Source organism: Tetrao urogallus (genome assembly GCF_951394365.1).
Source record: "Tetrao urogallus genome assembly, chromosome: 8".
Lineage (NCBI taxonomy): Eukaryota > Metazoa > Chordata > Aves > Galliformes > Phasianidae > Tetrao > Tetrao urogallus.
The window spans coordinates 27,350,347-27,368,474 of NC_136821.1; the positions used below are offsets into that span (position 1 = coordinate 27,350,347).

The 18,128-nt window shown below is 37.0% G+C and overlaps 1 protein-coding gene across 1 annotated transcript in view; it reads left to right on the forward strand.

Moving 5' to 3' along the window:
• Positions 1 to 18,128, forward strand: part of HECW2 (HECT, C2 and WW domain containing E3 ubiquitin protein ligase 2) — a gene marked incomplete at both ends in the record, with an annotated part of 101,134 nt that overhangs the window by 54,760 nt on the left and 28,246 nt on the right. Inside the window, 7 exons of the mRNA XM_079539131.1 lie at positions 1,579 to 1,674; positions 5,295 to 5,445; positions 5,820 to 5,923; positions 8,175 to 8,299; positions 9,682 to 9,867; positions 14,696 to 14,830; positions 17,682 to 17,784. Coding sequence (XP_079395257.1) covers positions 1,579 to 1,674; positions 5,295 to 5,445; positions 5,820 to 5,923; positions 8,175 to 8,299; positions 9,682 to 9,867; positions 14,696 to 14,830; positions 17,682 to 17,784 — 900 coding nt within the window. The remainder of the gene's footprint in view (positions 1 to 1,578; positions 1,675 to 5,294; positions 5,446 to 5,819; positions 5,924 to 8,174; positions 8,300 to 9,681; positions 9,868 to 14,695; positions 14,831 to 17,681; positions 17,785 to 18,128) is intronic.

Sequence of the window (18,128 nt, forward strand, 5' to 3'; positions counted from 1 at the left end):
TCAAAAAATACTATTTAAAAACAAACATCTGAAAATAATGAGTTCTCGGTGTCATTATACTTAAAGATTTGTCTTTCTTTGAGACACTGCTTTGTTTAAGAGACCCTTAAAAATCAAAACTGGAATATTTCAAAACAAGACATTTGTTTTGAAATTGGATATATTTTTATTCTCAAGAGAGTTTTAAGAAGGAGAATGAAGAGGAGGAATGTATTTCACAATATTGTCTTGCTTGCTCATCAGAATGGCAATTGGGAGGTCACAGATGGATCCCCAAACTATATAATGCAATCTAGAATTCATACTTAGATCTTTTCTCCAGCATGTTTATAGGGGGAAGAAAAAATATATATAAGCACTAAAACGTAAGGATAATTAAAAAATAAAATCTGAAAAAGAGTTATAAAAAGAGTTATTATTATTTACATTATATATATACTAGTCACACCTCAGCTTCTGTCTTACCTTTTGCACTTTATTGTCAGTTTAGGCACATCCTAACACAGCAGGAATCATGGGCAGAGAGGAATGCATTACTCAAGACTGTAAAACTATTCCCAATTGTAAAATTAGTTTAACAGTTGAGGATTTTGACTCTCACTAAAATCACTGGAAGTTGACTTGTGTCCATAGTAGATTTTTTCAAGGTAATTTCACAACTTATTACCCATTCTCTTTCTTCGGGGATTGAAGTGGGTATGATTAAGTGCATGCAACCAAGTTGGATTTCTGGACACCTCTTTTTAATAACATTTCACATGTTTTGGTTAATTTCCCTATCTTTGAAGTACATCCTGTTCTGGGCGTGTTTGTAGTAAATTATATTTATCCTAAAAGTTTGTTGAAAATTAGTAATCTTGAAGAGCAAATTATTTTTTCACTTTTGAGTGCCAAATACTGCACCAGAAATCTCAGGGAACACTAGCTGTGAATCTGTTAGAAGGGGAAAATGAGGTAAGCACAAATGAATTCTCTTCCTTAAACCCTGCAAGTACATTTCCTTCTGTATTGGTTATGGTTATACCTGTTTGTGGGAGAAAAATCATAGGTCCATTCATTTCTTCTCCCCATATGCAACTCTTTGATTTGGAAAGAATTAATTTTGATATTAAAATAACAAATAATACAACACATTCTTTTGCATCATTTTCTAGACATTTAAGACTCTTTACTAGTAGTCAGATCCTAGTAATCAGTCAGATCCTAGCTGATCAATGTTGCTGCACTAAGGAAAATCAATGAGCAGTGTCACCTCACCTCAGGTTTCTGTGATGCCCATGTCCTTTGCTGGATTATGGCTCGGGTGCACATGGCTGTCTGTGGTCTTTCTCTTGGTCAAAGGAGGATTTGGTGTGTCCCAAGAAGTGATGTTTTCTAGACAAGAATTGCAGAGTATGCCAGAGAAATCACCCTGAACTGTAGACTTGACTTACTTTGCCAGAAAAGCCAATGACTCTTAGGTATATCCTAAAATGTGATAGTCCTGCGGAAGTTTTCGCACGTCTTGTTCACTTCAGAGACAATTGTAGGTTTTACCCACATTGACTGAGACATAATCTGTGGGCATTTTGATTCTAGGTGCTCAAGCCAATGGCCATCAGCCCTTAAGGTCACTGCCTTCAGTACGTCAGGATGTTAGCCGGTACCAGCGAGTGGATGAGGCACTACCACCAAGTAGGTTCCTCATACTTTAATGGAGGGATAAGCTGCCAGAATGCCATTAATGAGATCTCATTATGTTTCATTTTTAAATGTGAGAACTGCAAATGAACATCTGAGAAGCTCTAAATGAGGAAGGATGATGATTAAGTGTAGTGCTGTTCCCATGGAAGGCATTGTGCTCAGTCTGCAAACTATCAGGATGTGTGATGAATAATTGTACCTGATGTAAACGGACTTGCTAAGCAAAATTTGCAGAATATTAGGAAGGTGTGATGCTGCCTTTTAAAAATGCAGAGCAAGTGAGGAGGGAAGTGAGGTGACAGGCTTTGTGAGGGGGCAAGATATCAAGCACACTGAAATCTACGAGAATGTCATGTGTAGTGATGATTTACAAAGAAACAAATAACATCTTTCTGTCTTTACAGATTACATGAATTGTGCTTTCCTTGCGTTTTCTGAGGCACTGTCAAAGGCTTTTGAATAAACTTGGATGTTATGGAATTGCTGGATGAGCTAAATTGATTGAGGAATTGTTGTTTCTATAACATACATAGAAAATACATTTTTCCCAATTTTGAACTGATGCATTTGATTAAACTTGTAGCAGTGATGATCTGTTTAGTATTAGATACTTAAAAAGGTGGGTAGGATTAAAAACAAATGTACATAACTAATGGGGAAATGAAAGACAATGAAAACAAAAGAAAGAAAAAATCAAATTTCAGCCCAGTGAACTCAGTGACAAAGCTCTATGATTTTAAAGAAGCCAGGAATTCAGATATTTAATGTAAAATGAATAGAACCCAATCCACTGTTTGGAAAGGGACTGAGTTTGCCTGGTAACTGGAGGGGGTGATTGTAGAGAGTCGTGTAGCAGAACACGACTGATAGAAACGTGTTGGAATGTCAGGGCGATGTGAATATTTTGCTCCCTGCTGATTCTGTTATAAACAGTGCATATAACAAATTAGTCCTCTGCACAGGTCCTGAAGTCAATTAACTGCCACCTCAATAATCCAGAGTTATTTTTCACAAAATAGTGACTGAGAGATATACTTCGTTTGATTTTTTATCATTTTCATACTGAAAAGGAGAGAGAACATTATGGAAGATCAGATGTAATAAGTTAGGAATGCTTAGAGATAACCTCTGCAGTACCATGGTTGTGTGGTTCAGAAGCAAACTGTACACTACAATATTTACTTGGGAAAAATATTGTAATATTAATGGAGAAGGTCTGGCTGTGTGGAATTGTAACATTTCTGACATTTGCTGGGATTTTACACAGTCACGCACAGGCATATAAATGCTTACACACCAGCATACACACCTTTAAAATCAAAGCCCAGTGCCACAGTTATGGTAATCATTCATCTGTTAATGTGAATGAAATCTTAAATACTAATTGTTTCCGAGATTTAGTTTTTCTCCCTGAATCTCTACCCAGAACAGATCTCTAGGGCAGGATATACCTCGTATGCCTGTGTAGAACATTCTATAACAGAACAGCTGTAACATTCCTAGGGAAAGGTCAGCAAATAACATGGCACACCTTTGATTAAATACAGTTTTGCAGTTCAGCAAGCTAAGTTCTTTGTAACACTATTGGTAGCTACAATTAGACTATGGCAAAACATCCTTGTCATCACAGTAGTGATGGAGACGCGCTTTATTTACTTCAGGACCCATTGCACAATTGTTCAGACTTGAGTAGTTAAAGATGAATGAAGGCAAAACTTCTTATTTTCCTCAAACATGTTACAGAGGTGATGACTGTGTTGGAACTGGACATATATAATCACCACAGGAGAACGGTCCACTGCTATACAGTGTGTAAGGGTTTGAAATCTAAGCTGAATAATGAAATGTGTGTATTTTTATTTCATCAGTAGATAGGTACTGATCTTTTGAACTGAAATCTTTGCTCTGAAGCATCTGTTTCTGTCTTTTTAATTTTTTTTCTTTATGGGGAGAAAAAACCGAAGGTCCCTCAGAGCATGCTGAAGTGTTTGGTTTTTTGAGTGAGAAATTAAATTATTTTTTCTTCTTTCGGAGTAACTTTGAAATGTGTTACCTTTTAAATAGCAAGTGCAGTGATGAATCCATAACCTTGGCATTGATGCAATTTTGTTTATTTTGAACTTTTAATTCACAACATAGTGCCAAATTGTGGGTTTTTAATGTGGACTTGGAGAAAGATGAAGTCAACACATTTATTTTCTCCTGGAATTGAAATTTATTCCTTAAACAATTCTCTTTATTCCTATCCCATTATGTTGCTTTCTACGTAGTTCATTTACAGTAATAATACTCTGATCACTAATAGGCTGTTCTGATCATGCACCATAGAGAAATAAGAACAACTGCGTTGTGGTGGGCTGAAATACACAGCAGTCATGCAGATATGACACGTTCCATTTATCTCATAATCTGTTTGTTTTTTTTTTAACTTCTTTGTGATTCAACTCAGATCCCACATTGTCATGCAGAGAGCTACTTAGCTACCTCCAGTTGCTGACATAAATCAGAGCACACATACAGCCTGAGGTTTTAAGGCTGTCACTGTTCAGTAGCTGGCAGTAGAATTTCATTTTTTCTCTTGCTGTGAAGATATTTCTGTCTTTTCTCCTTGCAAAGCAGCGGTCATTTAGAATTGGTTGCCTGCCTCTGGTTTTTAAATTTTTCTGCAGTTACTGAAGTTTCCACGTGGACTTGAAATATAGAAAGTCTCTTCTATAAACCTTTTGAGCTTTTAAAGACTTCTTTTTATCTGACACGCTAAATAGGTTCCAGGTTTTTTGTGAAATCACATGTATTCTACGGACAGAGGGGAAGAACCGCATTCAGGGGATCTTATGCTGCCATCTTCTTTCTTTCAACATGACTGAATGTTAGATATTGTTAATAAAACAATGGTTCCCATTTTACAGTAGTTACTGATATCATATTCTGGTCTTCTACAGCACCAGTTGCAGGAGACCATCACGGTCTGTGCTAGACTTCTAATGTTGTTTGTAGTTTGTATAGCAAAACCAGCATTATAGTTACTGCTTGGACAACAAGGTGAATTTGCCATGATAATTGCAGGATCTGCAATTCTGCAACATGCATTTAGTATATGAAGGTGTTTGATAACTATAATTCACCTTCTCTGGCAACACTGCTTATTTATATCGTAGGTACATGCAACACCCAGGAAGAGCACTGGCATCTGTTTCATTACTGCTACTTTTAGCTGGGGAAAATCAGTGACAGGTGTGTCAAGCTTTGCAAGATTTTTGACATTTGGGCATTGGCTTATTGTACTCAAATAAGCCTCAGAGATCTCATCTTTAAATGCTCTAGTCTAAGAGAATTAGATTAAATACATTTATTTATTTTTTCTAGGACAATCACTGTTTATTGAGGGCTTGTTTTTATTCATTTCTCTATGCTGTTACATATGGGTTCCATGGAACTCATGGAGAGTTTGATTTAGGGGATAAAATCAGGGAAAAGCTGTGTCTTTTAGCCCTTCAGTGAGAAAGTTTTGTGCTGAAGTCATCCTGTAAAAGATACAACAAAAAAGTAAAAGCAAATGCTGAAATAAAGCCCAAACTCCCTATAGTTCACAGTATTTTATTACTATTTAGACTGGGAGGCTCGAATTGACAGCCATGGACGGATATTTTATGTTGATCACGTGAACAGGACAACAACTTGGCAGCGACCCACAGCCCCTCCAGCCCCACAGATTCTCCAGAGATCAAATTCCATACAGCAAATGGAACAGCTGAATCGCCGGTAAGAATTACCATTACTGTTTGTGAATTATGTGTTTGCAAAACTTCATTTACCACTGTAAGACCAAGTAGAAAGACTAGGTCCCAGTTGCTACTGCAGCTGGCCATGTATGCTTATTTTTATGTGGTTGTTCCTTTTAGATTGCACATGGGCTTCTGAACCTATCATATTTCACCTGTGTTTAACAGCTAACAAAAATCTGCTAATGATTTTAGGAAATTGAAGATGCTTATAATACTAAAAGATGTCAGTATACATTAACCTACATGGCAGAAAAGCAGGGGAAGCCTACCTTCATTACCAGAGTCCCTCAGAGCCCAAGTTGGATCATAGTTACCATATACTACATATAAAGTCCAGTTTTCTAACCCTAGGTATCAGAGCATCCGCCGAACAATGACTAATGACAGGCCTGAAGAGCATACAAGTGCAGTGGATGGAGCTGGAGAGGAAACTGACTTTCACCATTCTAATGCAGGTAAAAACAAAAAAAATCACTAAAGGTAGATTTCATCTTGCAGATGATTTAGATAATGACATAGGACAGGACATACTTTCTGCTCATGGAAGTCTGGGTCGCAATTTGTTTTCATTGCTGTCTAGTTTTTTAAGATTATGGTGCAACCTGTTTGATGTGCTAAGATGAATGTGAGGGTCAGAGCCTTTTTCTGTCAGCGTCTGACTGGGTAAAAACATAGATAGGACATTAGCAGAGAAAGAGTATAAAATAGAGTGTCTGAGTTACGAATTTTATGGGCTGCCACATTCTGTAATGTTATACTACAGGACAAGAAAGAACTAGAATTGTTTCTTCTCCTAGTCCTTAGTTATTGATTGACTACCTGGTGTTAACTTTCCAAATGAATGCATAGGGAAAGATCTTTATAAAATACTCTTTTAGCATCATTCCTTATTTTTCCTCTAGCTATGCAGTTCTCTCCTTGGTCATATTCCTACTACAAATTTACTAATAAATGTGTAGTTACCTAGATAGTCATCCGGTCTCTTCTGTAGTTGGGTGTCATTTTGTTCTTTGTCTGCAGATTCTCATTACATTCTCCCGTAATCCTCCTTTCTCAGCTCATCTATTGCCCAAGCAATGCTACCCATTCTTGCATTTCAGGTCACTTCAGGACCTGTGATTTGGCCAAATGCCCCTTTTCTATTCGTTTTCTTTATTTCTACCCTAGCCTTTTCCTTTTCTTTGTTCATGTGCCTGTTTGGGCCTTTGCAGAAGCAGCTAGATGGTTTGTTGTGCCTCTAACAAACGAATTTAAAGCAAATTCAGCCTAATCAGCAAATTCAACTGAATAAGCCCTTCATAAAACAAATTAGCAAGCCTCTCAACTGCAAAAAAAAAAAAAAAAAATAATAATAATCCACCCAGCTGACACATCCTGGTTTTCAGATTACCCGTCTAAGACAGTGGACCTATGAGTAGTGCCCCAGCATCTTCCAGGATGTGAGAGGTGATTGTTACACACACAGATTTTGTACCAAGGGACTGGATGACACTCCCAGCCCAGATATTGAGGCAGAGCTTCAGGAATCCTTATGGTACACTCCTGACACTCTGTAGAGATAGGAGCATTTGGGAGTGTGCTGGTTTTTCAAATTCTTTTTTTTTTCTCACTTACTTTCCCTTTACTTATTTCCTTTCCATTTTCTGTTTTCCTCTTATAGGCAGAATGAATAGATCCTTTATTCCTTTATTTTCCCATAGTATTTAGTCATCCAGGTTTTGAATGTCACTCATTCTTTTCCTCCTCTTTTTTTTTCTTTTAACTTACAGTTTATTCTTTTTTTCCCTTAGAGTTTCATTCACTGCCTTTCTTCTCCTTTCTCAGTCTGTGGGTTATTCTTTTATATCTGTGGTAGCTGTGTTTTGTGTGATTAATGTTTATTTGATGGGGAATTGTGCAAATTCCCTGTTATGTAAAAGAAAGAAGCAGTCATGTGTAGAAGATGGAGTAAAATTTTGGAGTAAAAACGCTGGAGGCCCAATCTGAATTTACAATTTTTCCATTACTTTAAAATGTGCATCCAAACATGCTATTGATTTTCAAAGGAGGTTAGGAAAATAACATTGTAGAAAATATTGCACATTATGTATGTTCAGTTCCTGGTACTGTTGAGAAATCAGGGCGCTTCAACAGTTGCTAGGAGGAGAAGCAAATGTTTACTCAAAGTTGAATGTGAAAGGTACTCCTGTGGCAACCTGTTTGTAACTTACATAAGCTGCTTAAATATTTTAAGTACTGTGTCAGGATCAGAGTGGTGTTACTGGCAGTGATTTTTAAAATTTATTTTGCTTTTTAAGGAAGAAAGAATGAAACATTTTGTAAATGTACGATGACTTCTGTATGCATTGGTCAGCATTTATAAAATGACTGCTATCTGCGTACGGCTACAATATAGCACTGTGGGCTTGATGCAGGGACCTTCTTGGCAATTTATATATAGGCATGTGGTTGGTAACCAAAATAATTGGAAGCATTTTAAAACATTATTATTAAATGATTTTTCACCAAAAGCAACAAATTAGATCTTCTAGATACAAATTCTGATATTATAAGAATTTCAGGTGTGCTTATGTGGGTAATGAAACCAATACAATTGTATACCCAGTGTTTTTCTTTTTTGTGTAACTAAACAATATAGTTGTTTGCAGTAGTGTTTTGGTAACGTTTATTACTGGAGTTGTGAATTGTCATTCACTTTGCTGTTAGATTTTCGAAGAGAGAATGTGCTGCCTCACTCTACCTCCAGATCCAGGCTTACTTTGTTGCTCCAGTCTCCCCCTGTGAAATTTCTTATCAGTCCAGAGTTCTTCACAGTGCTGCATTCTAACCCTGTGAGTACAGTCTGTTCAGGTGAAAGACTTTGATAAATGCGTCTTTATATACAGAGATGTTTTGCATGCAGAGGTGTTACTCAGTGTTTGATGGTAAAATATTGCTAGTACATAGGGAAGCTGGATTAACTGCAAAAACACTCATCATCATTCCTTGCAGTTGATGGGCTGCCACAGAAGTCCTATTTGGCATTAGACCTTTTAGGTTTTTGCTTTTTACTCAGCTGTGCATCTTTTTTAGAATACCAAACTGACTTGTTCTTTGAAGCAACAGCTTTATTACTATGTTCTTCAAAGACTGATGGACTTTCTTTTTGAATGAAAATGAAGTTTCTACTTTGTGGTCATTTTGGTGCTGATGGGAAGGTTTGTATCGCCCAAATTACTTGATTTATATTAAAATACTTCAGAGATCACAGTGAACAAGAAGACATGTTAGTGTATATTTTCCTTTTCTCTCTTCCCTGTTTTACTTCTCGTAAGGAATATATATTGTGAACAGACGTAATGGGATGAATAACTTATTGTTTGCAATCACATTAGTAAATTATGCTGGTTTTTTTTTTAATTACTGATAGATTTTAATTCAGTTCTGATATGCATGTCTGTGCATATCTGAAAAATTCTACTTGGAGTATGCATCTTTATCTTCAGTATTTGGAATAGGGCAGAAGCAGATAAGACCTCTGGCCAGAAAACAAAGGTAGGAGCACGGAGTGGTCTAGGTAGCAACACACTGCAATAGAAGGACCTATGATTTAGCTTCTGTCTATTGCCAGCTCTGGGACAAAGATCTGATTTGCGGTCGGCTTTTTTTTTTTCTGGAGTAAAAGTGTAAAGTGTTTATTTTTCCCTTCTATGTAAAGTTTTCTCTGCTCCGCAGTGCTCTCTTTTTACTATATCATTTTAATTTTATTAGATAAATTAGATATGGGTTTGCAATTATAGGGTTCTTTCTTTCCCTCTTTTTTGAGAAGTCTGTGGATTAACATGTAATTGTGCTAAGTTCTACAAGCATATGTCTCTGTTCTGCAGAAAGCCTTACCAGCTTTATGACCGTTCTGTGGCTATGATTGACTTGTTATTGCAGAAGTCTTAGAATACCTATGAGATCTTAATCTTTTAAGCAATTCTAATGTTACGAAATTCTTCACAGTTCATGGGACAAGTGTTTGTAAGATGGAGTCCAAGTTACTGTATTTTACACTTTGCTGAAGTTCATGTGCATCAAATAAAAACAAAAACAAAACATTGAACACTAATTCCAAAACCGCACAAGGATGACCAGTTTCTCATAACTGCTGCCTAGTTAGAAAAGATCACTTTTTAGAGCGGAAGTGTTGTCTTTTGTAGTAAAGTTATTATTGTTCCATGTTTTTCAGAGTGCCTACCGCATGTTTACAAATAACACGTGTCTGAAGCACATGATCACCAAAGTCCGGCGGGACACCCACCATTTTGAGCGCTACCAGCATAATCGTGATTTGGTGGGCTTCCTAAACATGTTTGCTAACAAACAGCTGGAGCTGCCAAGAGGTTGGGAAATGAAACATGACCATCAGGGCAAGGTAACTTATAAGTGACACACTTATATCTCTGTTCAGTGTGTGATTTTTGAATGTTGTAGTGTTAGGATTCTTCTTACTGTTCTCTAGAAGGAGCATAAATGGCTGTGATTCCCCAATGTACGTAAAGACGCATGTTTTTCCTTTTTCAAAAGAATATTGGAATTTCTTATTTATGCTGGCAAAACATTATGCGAGAGGAAAAGGAGACTGAGAAATAAATATTAATCAGTATAAGAAACATTAATAGAAAATCAATAGTCTTTTCACTCTGAGATAAGTTACTTGGATTCCTTCAGATATTTTAAAACTTCTTCTGAAAATAATTATTTAGTATGGAAATATAAGCAGGTCAGTAAAGTACTTTAGAGTTTTGCCTTTGTACTCAGAAGAAAGTTTAAATGTAAGCTTACTTAATTTTTTTATCTACTGAATTTTATTGAGTTATTGTTGGGTTATTTGTATCAACTTTCTTCTTTAACTGTCGACCTTAGCATCTCAAGTGAAATTTATTAGTGTGCATTATTTGGTCTTTTTTCTTTAATATTTAACAGTTTTCCTAGGTGAATCCTCTATCCAAATGCTAAGTCGTTCCAGCATTCATCAGATTCTGAAATAATATTAGTGCGCTTGCAATAGCCCCAGGGATACTTACTCTGCTGACTCTGTATTGGTTAACCACACAGAAACTGTGCAGGAAGTTTCATTAATTAATGAAGATCTTGAATAGTTGCAAGTTCTGCAGAACAAATGTCACTGCTGGAATTCTAATAAAATATTTTAAAATCAGAGAATAACAGACAAATTTTTGTAGTAATATAATTTTAATGTAAATTTAGACTAGGAAGTTTAAAAATAGACTAAGATTAACATGGGAGGAAGTGATAAGACTTATCAATTTGTGTGAGAATGCAAACTAAGCTTATTAGTTCTTATGTTATCAGTCCTGGTATGCTGTCCATATAAATAATTATTTTGATCCGTGAAAAGATTGCAGACAGATTCTGAACGGAAGGCTAGAAAAAGAACTTGAGAATTGTTTTCGTCTTGTATTTATTAACTTTGGAAAGCACTGTGTTTTTCCTTTAGAAACCCTGTTAGGGATGTGCGATTATGTTAACCTCGTTATGTGCCTTCCTCTCTCTTTTCTTATTTGTATCATCCTTGTTTGTATGGTCCTTCGGAGGCTGGTTCTTTCCTGAAGAATATGACAATTTCAATTGACTATAAATAGGTGCCCCATTTAGAATATTAGACCTTTGGCTTTCATGTGTTGTGTTTGCTAACAGTGAAGTTGTGACAAATGTTAATCAGTGAAAAGAAGCACTGAATAAATCCCCACTGGGATTTCTTCACTTTGAATTAAGCTCAGTTATTTATGCTCTTTATGTTGATTCGTCTTCATCACAAACAGTGCATGTGGCCAGTAGGAAAGCTTATTCAGCAGTTGAAAGAGAGTGATGTCAAGTATGTGGAAACATGTTTGATGAGACCGAACAAAACCAAGCCTGCATTTATTAAAAGCATAAGCTAAAGAACAGCAAGTGGATATTAGCCATGCCACAATACATATTACATCTCCTTTCCTGCTATTCTTTCCCGCTGAGATGATGTTTCCCTTTATTTCTCTAAGTATATTGTAGTAAGAGGCTTGGTGCTGCTCACAAGGCACAGTGATTATTCTGACCCTAATACAGAAGTGAGCAGTAGAGTTCATGTTCCCTGATGTCAGTGCAGTTCCAATGGCTTGTAACCTTTGCAGGCGTTCATGCTCAAGTGGGGCCTGCTCACCTCCAAACTCCCTTCAGAACTGTTCGACTAATCTCAGTTGCCCACTCTTCCTGAACTCCTCCATGTATCCCCTTCAGACGATAAAACCCCCCAGGAGGCCCAACACATCAAGTATGGGATTTCTGAGTGGCGTTACAGATGGTAGAATCATAGAAACCTTAGGGTTGGAAATGACCTTTAAAGGCCGTCCAGTCCAACTCCTCTGCAATGAACAGGGACATCCACACCTCGATCAGGTGCACAGAGCCTGATATAGTCTTGAAAGTCTCCAGGGCCTTCCAGACACTCTGCCCCAAGTCTGTAGCGTTGCCTTGGGTTGTTGTGGCCAAAGTGCAGGACCTGGCACTTGATCTTGTTGAACTTCATCCCATTGGCCTCGTCCCAAATAAATAATAATAAATTATAAGAGATTTTTTTTTCTTTCTACTGTGAAATTCTAATTGATTATTAATGACTTGAATAGGAAGAAGGGTATTTTAGCAAGCTTCATATACTTTAATGTGAAAGATAACTTAGGCAACTATCCATGTTTAATGGATAAATTACAGTTTTTGCACTATTCGCCTTATGTCATTCTCTTCAAGCATCATAAGATTCATGAATTATAATTAGGTGTTATGAGAGGAATTTTTTGTGAAGTAGATTGAGAGATTTCACTGTGTTTTGAGCTGTGTGCCAATATCCACATTAAGGCTCTAATGCTTATCTTCGCTGAAGCTATGAATTAGTGTTTTTGGCTTTGAGTAGGCTGCTACTTGCTGACCTGCAAGCATTCATAGTTAATAAGATAAGCTTGTCTTAAACTTGGTATGTATGGTTAGTTCTTTATTTAAATGTAGTGTGAAAGAGCACTACATACAGTGTTAGACTGCTATGTTAAATCAAATAACTGTGTAGAACAACTGTAGATAGTACTTCCACGATTGAATTGCTACTTTTTTTTTTTTCCTAAGTGATTTTACAGTATAGTGTCAACTTAATGAAATCAACCTTTGGTTTGCTGAATGTCCCTCACAGCTTAGAAATATGCATAGACAAGACTAGAAAAAGTAGTAGATACATGAGTATAAAATACACAAAACATCCAATTGTTAGTAAGTGAAGTAAACTTGTAAATGAGAAGCAAATAGTTCAGAAAGCTTGGATACATTGCAGCAGCCTCTTTCAATCATTTGCCAGGCCTCAAACCAAAATTTTGTAATGGCTTTCTTTCTGCTTTTCCTCTGGTTTCATGTTCTGAAATAGATATATTTGTGCTGAAGGTGATGGCATCATTTGTCAAGGTTAAAGAAGAAAGTCCTACATCAGGCTCAAATGCTGCAGTTAAAATTGTAATGTTTTGATACGCGATGTTGTTTGTGAATTGCAGAACACTGTTTCACTGAAGTGTTTGTAACTATTTCATCTGAACAGAAGGGAACTTCTTCTTCGGTGTTCAGGTGGTGTGGTTCAACACTTGCATACCCGGATCTTAGGTTCAGGCCATCACTGTTAAAGCTGTAGGAGTCTTGCTGCCCTCTTCTGAAATGTTTTTGAGGTCTTGCAGGTTAGATGTCCCTCCTGTCTCTCCCAGCCAGACATCAGCCGCAATTTGCAGCTCCATGCACTTCCTCTTTGTTGGGATTTGGAAATACTAATATTTTCTCCCACCACTGACCACAGCAATATCTAGTTGCTGTGTAACATGGCACACTGGCTTGCCTAATGACTTTCATGGCAGTCACAAGGATTCTGTTTTCTCTATCCTGTCTGTACTAAGCAGCCTGAGTAATGACTTGATGAATACTGTAGGTTGCTATAAGATCCAGTTCTGCACTTCTGTCGTCCCTGGTGGGCTGACTGAGGTTAGAAGAAGAAGCAAGGAAATGGACAAAAGAGAATAATTTTGGCCTGGACCGGTTCCCCAGCAAGATTCACTGTGTGGCCAAGCAAACACTTGTGCCAGCACAAGGCAGGAGGGGGCTGCACAAGGGATGAAACAAGTGGTTAGGGTGGGGGAAGATGGGAATGTTTCTTCTGCTGACACCACAGGACTGAACTGTTTATGAAACTGTGGTCAAAGTACCTCACTGGTATCACAAATAGAAATGACTCCAGCAGACCCAACCACCTCTCTGCTGGTCCAGACTCTTTAATTCTTCAAACCAGATGTCACTTTCTTGTAACTCTTCTCCTCAAAATCAGGATCTTTTTTTGCCATTTCCTTATTTCCAGCATTGTGACTGAAAAAAAAGCTGAAGTAAGTTGAAATAGAACAGTGCAGGTTTCCAAGTACAACACTAATACTGGAAAAAGTTTAAATCTCAAGGATTAGAAACAATTTTTGGTTTGAATTGGACTGTAGTGCAGGAGGTTTTCATTTTCCAGGATATGTGCTCCTGTGACCTTGCTTTAAGCAAACAACGGACCGGCCAGCATGCGGTAGTTCTTTACCAGCTGCTTGTTTTAAAAGTTTCTGTTGCCACCTTCTTTTTGTCCCCAGCTGACATTTTTTCAGGTTAATGAGCTTAGAATAGTTGCAACATGAGGATGTTAAAAATGTCTTTTGACTTGTAATCACAGTGCATCACAGGATGCAGTCATACACTTGAGTTTTGCACACTAGTTTGTGTTCATAATTATATGGTGAGTAGTTCACAGAGGGGAATGGTTTTGCCCCTTAATGACATTTTTTAGTTGCTTATAAGGAAATGAAAGGAAGAAAACATGAGGATGACTTTTATTAAATATAAGAGCCTTTTCTTCTTGGCAATCTTAATAAAACTTCTGATGTTGGTCAGCTGAAGATTTCAAAGGACTTTAAAGGCATGAATGAAATAAGGTATTAAAAAATTCATTCCTCCAGTGAGTTGAAAAACTGTTATCCTCCTTTTGCCACGTGAGCCACAGCAACATGAGAAGGAATTTCGAACGTCTGACATCAGAGGCTGAATCCTAGAGCCTGAATACACATTAACCTTAGACATTTAAGTTTTTGGTTGTTGAGTATTCTTGTCATACAAACAATTGGCTATAAATTCTTGCCTTTTTCTTTTTCTAGGCTTTCTTTGTTGATCACAATTCCCGCACGACCACATTCATTGACCCTCGGCTTCCCTTGCAGAGCAGCAGGCCTACCAGTGCTTTAGTCCATCGGCAGCACTTAACTAGGCAACGCAGCCACAGTGCTGGTGAGGTAAGTTTGCTCTGCCTCTTCTCTCTGGTTGGGAGCCACCAGGTTTTTAAGGTCATCTTCTTTTACTTCATTCCATTTACAACTCCATTCTGTTGTGAGGAACATTGTTGCTCTGTAACTGGATGGTACTCAGCCATAAATGTTCATGGTATTATTTTCCAACAGGGAACATCACTGATCCTTTTGAAATACACTATTTCAGAAAAAAAAACAAACCATCAACATTAATTTTACTTTTAATTTGCAGTAACCCTGTTTAACCACAGGAGAGCATCTGATTACAGGTTATCAGTATCTGTATCATGATTTTTACTGTCAAAATACTTCTTGCTGTCAAGCCTGGTGTCTGCCAACTATGTAGGTTATAACTTTGCAAATTAGAGGAAAAAATGTGTGTGTATACATCTAGATGTGCAACAATCTGAATAAGTGTAAAATGCCTTCTTCCTGCATATGGGCTTGTCAAACCATTGTATGTACTTATGTATGTGTTTTAACTCTACTTTCTAAACAGTAAAACATTTGAAAGTCTGTTATGTTGATGTGCCACTGTGGACCTTTTTCACTACCAATTCCATATTGTTGCTGTAAATTCATTTTATATATGAGCAAGCATATGTACGATGGCTTAATCTTTAGTTGTAGATGTTATTAAAACTCTGTGCTGGTGGCTGTGGTTCCTCTTTTCAGAGGAGGGCTATCCCATGACAGGAATTAAAAGATAATACATGTTACGACTTGTGAGATGCCCTGATTTGTCCTATTTTTAGCTCAGTTTTGTGGCACATCAAGTTCTGCCAGAGATCCACTTCAGTGCGTGAATCTGCTCCGCTACTTCTCTATCGGAGCTTCCACTGAGCTGCAGGAAGTGTTTTTGCATTGGTTGCGTATGTTATCATTTCCTTTATGAATATGGTTTAGTTGTCAAGGATACTTCCCATGGCCACCCTCAATATAAGGTGTATTTTATGAATCATTTTAAATAGCATTATCTGTCAGTGTGGTTATATGGTGTAGGCACCGACGTCTTGCAGCAGGCAAGACAGCTGAAATTGTCTTCATATAGCTGTTTAGATCTTCCACTAGATGTTTCAAGTTTTTCTGTTCCTACTGATTTATAGGAGAACATAAAAAAGGTTGTTTTTTTTTTTTTTTGACATCACCAAATTGGTGTGCAGATTATCTTTCTTCTGGACTTCAATATCTGCATTCAAAATAGAGAGAGACAGATGAGCTGTTCTGCTGAAGTTGTCAATACTGCAGCATAAGTGTAGTTCATCTTACAGGAAGTCTGCACATATATTGCATATACGCAGTGCTAGTTTTCTGCTGGAATATTCTACTCCGTCTAGATTAGATAAATGAAATCGCTTGATCTGTTTCTTAATGCCAGTTTAGAAATATTTATTTGGTATGATAACAGTTGTGGCTCTATTTTGAATATAAGTAAAGCAGCACCACATAGAAATCAAAGCAGTATCCCCATTCGGAGACTGATGATGTAATGATGTTTATTGATATGCATATGTATGAGACTGATTATGTTTACTTCAGCTCTTACGACTTAAATATTGTTTATTTGCAGCTATTTTAAAGCCATTGTATTATGGAACTGTATGTTATTGCAGACAGATGAGTACTTAATGAAAAAAATTCTCAAAATACTTTATTTGGATTTGCATTGCCACAAACTTTGATGTTATGAAGCTGTTGACCCAGTTTTTATAGGGAGATGCTCTAAAACAGACAATAGCCGGTGTAAGGAATGTCTTTTTAGCTAAAGCTGAACTGCAGCGTGAAGCTGGAGCTAATAATAATGCCATTCCTTTTCCAGCACAATGCCTAAAGGAAATTACTGTTATTTTTATTTTTTTTTCCAGAGAGATTATTATCAGAGGGCAGAAAGACCTTGTGAGTTACTTCAGGTCTTTTACAACATTGTGATGCCAGAGTCTGGATTTAACAAAACCTTTATAATCATTTGATCTTTTGCACTTGAAATTTTTTTGGAATTCTCTGGAATGTGGAAATGTAGTTCATGTAGTAACAATTATCTATAGGCAGAGGGATAGAGGAGTAAACATAAAGCTCCAAGAGAATGAAAAAATGGTTGAACAAAATGCCTCATGTAGATAAAATACAAAATAATGACACAGTAGAAATGACTGAAACCTCAACATACAGTAAATTGTAGAAGCTGACCCAGCATCACATGTGCCACGAGGAAAAATTTTACGCTATGGTTCTGCACTAAAAAATGTTGATATGCTGTATGTTTCACTTCCAGAAGGTAAACACACAAAGAATTCACAACAGTTCTCCTTAGTGATTTTAAGAAATGTTTTTACCAGTTTTGGACTCATTTGCCTTGACTGAATGTGAACTCACTTTATATTGCTGTTTTAGCCACAGAATTCTTTCCAGTTTGAGTTTAGGGAAATTCTGCTCATGAGTGGTTATGGTGCTAATGAAAGAGCTGCATTTTGATCTTTATAACTTTTAATATGTGTAAAGATGTACATGTAGTACAAAATTACTCTCTGAAAATTTCCCAGCTTGAATTTTAGAGGAGAATTTACTTTCAGAATGGGACTATTATTTAAAAATAGTAATAAACTTGGAAAGAAATGGTTTTGATTTTTCCTGACTAATAAATAATGTTTTACTAATAATTCTCTTGCAAGATAGGTAATCCCTTCTATACTGATTATTGGGAATTGTGATCCAGCAGAAAATTTATGTTTATGTTTAATTTTAAATCATATAAGTACTCACTTAAATACTGTTCCATTGTATATGTAAGTATATGCTGACAAAGAAACACTGACTATGTTCACTTGTACATTTTCAGGTTGGAGAGGACTCTCGTCATGCAGGACCACCAGTTCTACCAAGACCGTCTAGTACATTCAATACAGTCAGCAGAGCTCAGTACCAGGATGTGGTTCCAGTGGGTAAGTCAGCATATGGCCTCTTTGCAGAGAAGTACTCTGTGACTGAATGTGTCACGTCTGTCTTCACTGTTGTGTTTTTCATTTGGTAGGGGTGGGTAGAAGTTACAATTTGTTAGGACTACTGTCTAATCAGTCAGTTGCAACCTGCAGGAATAATAACAGAAAGTGTCTATGAGGAATTGAACAATTGATGTAAAAATCCTACTTGTTCTGAGTTTCCTAATCCCACTAGTCTAAGTGGTGACAGGAAGAGCTGAAGCCAGCAGGTTGTGTCCTAATTGGGTATTTCAAGTGATTTTATAGAACTTCTGGGTATCTCTTTTGGCAAGATTCCATCAAGTGTT